The sequence below is a fragment of the Mustelus asterias genome, chromosome 2 (assembly GCF_964213995.1).
Source record: "Mustelus asterias chromosome 2, sMusAst1.hap1.1, whole genome shotgun sequence".
Taxonomy (NCBI): Eukaryota; Metazoa; Chordata; class Chondrichthyes; order Carcharhiniformes; family Triakidae; genus Mustelus; species Mustelus asterias.
Window position 1 is genome coordinate 13,622,562 of NC_135802.1, and position 6,971 is coordinate 13,629,532.

Genomic DNA, 6,971 nt, shown 5'->3' on the forward strand with positions numbered 1-6,971 from the left:
TGCAATTTTAAAAAGTCTGGAATTAAGAATCTCCTGTTGACCATGAAACCATTGTCGATTATTGGAAAAACCCATCTTGTTCACTAATATCCTTTCGGGAAGGAAATCTGCCATCCTTATTTGGTCTGGCCTACATGTGACTCCAGACTCAGAAATGTGGTTGACTCTTAACTGCCCTCTGAAATGGCCTAACCAAGGGCAACTAGGGATGGGCAATAAATGCTGGCCAGCCAGCAACACCCATGTCTCACTAATGGAAAAACAAACATATCCTTTCAATCGGGGCATTAAAAGACGCAGAGCTTGTAAATTTAATCGTCTCCTGTTTTCAATATAAAAAAGTATGCACTTGTCAACAGATTAAGTTTGTTTCTTTTTTGTTCTATTTCAGATATTAGATGAGGAACTCTTACGACAAATATGAGCTGGGCCTTCTTAACTCGTCTTCTTGAAGAAATCCACAATCATTCCACCTTTGTTGGCAAGATATGGCTGACGGTGCTGATTATATTCCGCATTGTGCTGACTGCGGTTGGAGGAGAGTCCATATATTCTGATGAGCAGAGCAAATTTGTCTGTAACACCAAACAACCTGGGTGCGAGAATGTCTGCTATGATGCATTTGCACCTCTTTCCCACGTGAGGTTCTGGGTCTTTCAGATCATCATGATATCAACCCCGTCTGTGATGTACCTCGGCTATGCCATCCATAAGATTGCCAGATCCACTGAAGAAGAAAAGAGGAACAAGTTCTGCAAGAAGAAGAAACTGCCAACTGTGCGATGGCAAGTCCACCGTAATTCAGAACAGACAGAGGATGAAGATGAGGAAGAGCCAATGATCTGCGATGAAACAGAAAGTGAAAAAAAAGAAGGCAGTAGTCATCAAAAACACGATGGCAGACGACGCATCTTGCAAGAAGGTCTGATGAAAATGTATGTTTTCCAGCTGATTTTCAGAGCGCTGTTTGAGGTTGCTTTCCTTCTGGGACAATATTTTCTGTACGGATTTGAAGTTGACCCCTCATATGTCTGTACTAGAAACCCCTGTCCTCACACTGTGGACTGCTTTGTCTCAAGACCTACAGAGAAGACAGTTTTCCTCATTGTAATGTATGTAGTCAGCTGCCTTTGCCTGATTCTTAATATATGTGAGATGTTCCATCTCGGCTTTGGAACCATCAGAGATATCATCCGTAGCAAACGGCGTAACCAGAGCAACATGCGACCTTTCCCTTATAACTATCCTCGGAACATTCCGACATCACCACCAGGGTACAATCTGGTGGTCAAATCAGACAAGTCCACCAAGATTCCGAATGGCCTTGTGGCTCATGAGCAAAACTTAGCAAATGTAGCCCAAGAGCAACAGTCCACTAGTCCAGATGACAACATTCCACCTGACTTGGCTAGGCTCCACAAGCACCTGAAAGATGCCCAGGAGCAGTTAGACATTGCCTTTCAGAGTTATAACAGCCAAGAGAATGCACAGAAGTCCAGGACCAGCAGCCCAACATCAGGAGGTACTGTAGCAGAGCAAAACCGTGTCAACACTGCTCATGAGAAACAGGGTGCTAAACCCAAACCTGGTTCAGAGAAAGGCAGCTCCAGTAGCAAATCTGGAGATGGAAAAACATCTGTTTGGATTTAACTTGTGTTTCTATTCAATTAAGTTTACAGTGGTCCTTTTTTAAAAAAAACAAAAGGCAGTAGCCGCTTTCTGCACATTTTACTACAATCTGCTTTCTCTCTTAGATAACCAACTTGATAACAATTTGGCTCTTTGGGTCTTAAGAGTAGACAGGCTCCCAGCATGAAATCTTGTTCGATGATGGTGCAAATCGGAGAATTCGATACTGGATGCCAGATTTGTAGTGTTCCTGATTTCCTAGCCATCGGAATCAATGACTGGAAAGCTGAGAGGCCCATAAATCAGACACTCCAATCCTCCGATCTGTAATCCCATTGAAGCCGGTGGCTCATTGTGCTGTCCCTCTCAGCTGTTCATCAACCCCTAGAGATGGGATTTGCAACTCCCTCCCCCCATGTTGTGTTTTGTGGCAGTGGCGGTGGAATCTTCTGGTCCCGTTAGTGGGACCAAAGATCCTGTCGATGGGAATGGCTGGAAAATTCCACCCTAGGAGTCCATTTGTACTCGGCATCAAAATATCGTAAACATCTGGAGTTATATGTACTGAGGATACATGTTTTTGTAGTGATCGAGATTACATTGTCCTCATTTGAAAATTCAAATAGTGTCGGGCCGCTATTCTTCATCTTTACCTGATTACTTATGTGCCTATTTCACAGGAAACAAGCCATTGACTCCATTACGGCTCCAAATGAATAAGCTGCCATAGTCATTTCACATTCTACTCTATAATTTATTTTAGTAGCCATTTCACCTTCTGCTCATGGGTTAGTTCAAAATGTCAGGGCTTTAACTTCCAAACTTCCAAAAGGAAAATCTAAACACTGATCTGCTATACAAAAGACGTGCTTCCTGTCCAGCCACATTGTTCTATTCTTGCTACAGAAAAATTTCCCCATCTTATACTCAGCTGCGCTCTTTCAAATCCAGAATCTAAGACATTTTCAGTTTGTATTGTTCTGCACTCAATTTCTGTGGGCTTTGTACCCTGGTCAGAATTATCTCATTTTAATGTGAGCGTTTTATAGATCTTAAGAGTTTCCTTTTTTTAGATAGTCAAAAAACTAATTTTACAAAAAGCTATACATTCCTGTCTCGAGAGACAGGTGATCTATGGAAGAAGGGAAATTTATTTGTGTAAGAGACATTTGCAGAATGGACCTTCTCATCTTTCTGTGATTAAGGAGAACAGTGTGTGGAAAATTACATCAAAAGAAGTTGGTGTGTGTGTGTGTGTGTGTGTGAGGGGAGGGTGGAGGCAGACCAGTTAAAATTACAAGGGAAGTTGCCATTGCCTTAAAATGCTATTACAGGATTTTGGTTCTGCAGCATGCTTTTACACAAAATGTGCATTGACCCTAATTCCAGTGCATCTAACAATGACTGATTGGTACGCTGCATTTGAAAATTAAAGCATATGCTACACTGCACTTCAGCCTCAAGTGACGGTGCAAACTATGCACAGACCAAAGTGTCATTGCTTCCTTGTTCCAGCCATCCATCCAACAGAGTGAAACAAATCTGAATCATTTAAAAATTAACCTGGAAGATTTGAAATTCCGTCTCGCAAAAATCCTGAATTAGAAACGGAAAATGTTTGAAATGCACAGCAGGTCGATCGTAACATTTTACAATACAGAAGAATGCACTTATGCTGGCCCTATTTAGTTCCAATCCCAGCACCAGATGTTCAAAGTGTGATCCTTCAATGGAATTCATAGTGATATTGTGAAAGCAAATTAGAAATGACATTATAAACAGAGGCAAAACAATTTATGGCAGGAAGACTCTTTTTAGGTTCAAATGTCTCGTAAATTGCCATGGGGTTTGGGTAGAGGACTAGAGTAGTCAGCTTTTGGAAGTTACTGGGGGAATTGTTCAGGATAAATTACATCTCTTCCACGCAACTGAACGCCATGAGATCTCTAGGATATAAAGCAAGGTCTTGTGTGCTCATTCCAGTTCATGCAAATTTTGTTTTTAAGGTCCTAGTTTATTTCACATGTCATCTTCAATGACATGTACCACAAAACTGGGCTCTGCTGAAGTCATTTGTCATTTTGTCATCAGGACTTTTAAGCTAAACAGATTTCAAATTGAAGCTTTATTCTGATGGGACTGAGGATTAGCATCCATCATCAGTGTGAGTGATGCTCAGTTGTGTAACATCCACACGATCACATTTATTCGCAATGAACCATACTGGACACATGTTTTTACTGTAAACACCAGTGCATTTGTTTACCTGATTATACTTTTTCCTTCCTTGGCCTCCTTGGATCACTGAGGCTGGGAGGACAGATGGACCTATCTCATTTGCTCCGAAGCATCCTCACACATTCCGTTGACGCAGTTTAGTATATTCACAGAATCACGTGGGGATAACTTTATCTTGAGGGAAGTGCCTGACTTCCTTAATTTTGATGTGGAGATGCCGGCGTTGGACTGGGGTGGGCACAGAAAGAAGTTCCACAACACCAGGTTAAAGTCCAGCAGGATTATTTGGAATCACAAGCTTTCGGAGTACTGCTCCTTCATCAGGTGAGTGGAGGTGGGTTCACAAACACGGCATATATAGGCAAAGACACAATTGCAAGATAATGGTTGGAATGTGAGTCTTTACAGGTAATCAAGTCTTTACAGGTACAGACAGTGCGAGTGGAGAGAGGGATAATCACAGGTTAAAGAGGTGTGAATTGGCTGTCCTGGCTTGAGACAATTCACACCTCTTTAACCTGTGATTATCCCTCTCTCCACTCGCACTGTCTGTACCTGTAAAGACTTGATTACCTGTAAAGACTCGCATTCCAACCATTATCTTGCAATTGTGTCTTTGCCTATATATGCCGTGTTTGTGAACCCACCTCCACTCATCTGATGAAGGTGCAGCATTCGGAAAGCTCGTGATTCCAAATAAACCGGTTGGACTTTAACCTGGTGTTGTGAGACTTCTTACTGTTCCTTCATTTTGTTGAAGCAGTTAGTTTTCCCTTGATGTATACCCACGTAATATGACTGAGATCAGAAACTCAGCAGCTGGTAGTATTGTACCTGCAGCCACTAATGTTCAGTTATGTCACTGGGCAGCTGAATGTTTAGCTTGCTAAAACAAAAAATCAAATATTGACATTTTTAGGTCTTCCAGTTTATAAATTATGTTGATGTATGTAGATTGCTTTTGCAATCCTATTTGCTACCCCAGTGTGTTCTTGGTTTATCACAGTGTACGATACAATGTATGTTATCGCTTTTCAATCCCAATCCAAAAATCTTTATTTCAATGATTGATTATTAAATGGATTGTTCCTTTACTCCTCTCTCCACCGCTGATATCACAACACGATGATTCCAGTCAGATCGCCGGGCGTAGCTAACAAGCGGATTGACCTGCTGTGCTTTTGAATTTTTTATTCCTGATTAACGGCATTGTTTATTTTTTAATCAATGCCAGTATTTAGTGATTGAAAGATAAATGTAGCCCTTTGAGATAATGGGACAGTGGATGGGCTGACTGGAAAGACATGTTCAGAACAAACTAGTTTATGGCCCCTGAACAATGGTCATCAAATCACCATAAGACATAGGAGCAGAAGTAGACCATGCGGCTCATCACAATTGTGCATCGGCAATAAATCGGCCAGTTAATATTATCATGTGCTGTGAACTTTATTTTCCAAAACAGTGAAAATCAGGATTAATCTATTTGCTTGTTCGGCACTTGTGGTATAGAGATAGTGTCACTGTTTGTTTTTAACACATTCTTTCTACTAAGTGCCTTAGCGGATGAAAATAGAGTTTAAGTTCCTTTATTTATAATGAAAAATGACAGGACAGAACAGTAACTGCGTTCTTAGATCTAGAGTAATTGCATTTATATTATGAAAAGAATTGTTTATATGTCAGATGAGGTTTTTAAAAGGAATCTTAACTCAATGGCTTAGTTAACTATTTCTAGCTCAGATTTTATTTTTCCCTGTATGCAGTAATGCTCTCTAATGTTTGACACAAATGCTGGAAATGCGCAGCAGGTCGATTTAGGATCTGGAAGAATGAGATGAATATTTCGGGTAAGACTTGCAGTGCTTTAACAGCATTTCATGTTTCAGATTTCTGACAGTTTGTAGTTTTTAAAAAATATGTATAAATGTTAACTTTGCGATGTGTATTTGTACATATCTGCACATGTTGAATTGTAGGTTACCCAGAAGTAGAAATGAACAACCCACAATATGTGCTAGGGCCAGTCTGGGTAAGAATTTCAGTGAATACCTGGAGGAGATATAAACCGAAAAACTATTCTTTGTAATATTAGCATACGGACACTTTGCACATTTGTATGACACTCCTTTGTCTGCTCTTTTTATTTAGTTACTGCCTCTGATTAGACAATGGAGTGTTACAAAAATGCATTGAACATCCATACACTGACATTGCAAAGAGTAATATCTGGGCTACAGAGGATAGTTAATGAGAACCCCTGGGATATATCTCAAGTGAAAATTGATAACTAAGTGAACATAATGTCGCAAGCTATAAATGTTGTATCAGATAGCTCCTTGCCCTCTGTTCACAGTGACTGACACTTTCCACTTCTGCAATCCCTGGACTGCTGGTGAGTTGTGAAACTGTAGCTCAGTCACTGTGTCCTGGAGAATTAAAATTAGGACACCTTACAGACCAGAAGAACCTAGAGTAAAATGTTAGTCTGTGCTAAGCTAGCTTATCTACTGATGCACTGACAAGAGTGAAATAATTGGCGTCAACATTCCAAGGCTTGGGAAGGAAACAAAATCAAGTTGGGGTCTCTTTGAATGATCCCCATTGCAAAGCATATGTATGCATGCATGAGTGAGAACAGGATTGGACTCCACTCTAATCCACTCTGGAATTGAATAACATACTGACACTGACTGATGATAGGTTCATCTATCTGTAATGATGAGTGATGTTCCATTGGAATCATACATGAACATGATTAGAAGATAGTGGGAGAATCTAAACCTTTAAAGTGAATAATGTTTTCAATTAAGAACTGAACTTTTAAAAAATTCATTCATGGGAAGTGGGCATTGCAGGCAAGGACAGCATAATTTTCCTCAACTGAGTGGCTTGATAGGGAAGTTAAAAGAGTCAACCATATTATTGTGGGTCTGGAGTCACATATAAGCCAGACAGGGTTAAAAGGTCAAAGTTCCTTCTCTGCAGGACAATAATGAGTCAGACTGACGAGTGGATTGCAAAGAGGTCACCATAAAACATCTATTTATTGTTCTCCGAGTTCTCTCTCCCTGCCTGAAACACTTAAGGAAATATGGAATGTA

The 6,971-nt window shown here is 40.4% G+C and overlaps 1 protein-coding gene across 1 annotated transcript; it reads left to right on the top strand.

Moving 5' to 3' along the window:
• The first annotated feature begins 420 nt into the window (after positions 1 to 420).
• gjc2 (gap junction protein gamma 2) lies at positions 421 to 4,188 on the top strand. The gene has a single exon (XM_078231440.1). The coding sequence runs from the start codon at positions 421 to 423 to the stop codon at positions 1,648 to 1,650; it is 1,230 nt and encodes a 409-aa protein (XP_078087566.1). The 3' UTR covers positions 1,651 to 4,188.
• Positions 4,189 to 6,971: the final 2,783 nt, after the last annotated feature.

Coding starts and splice junctions, on each gene's coding strand:
- gjc2 (XM_078231440.1), top strand. CDS start 421: ATGAGCTGGGCCTTCTTAACTCGTCTTCTTGAAGAAATCCACAATCAT.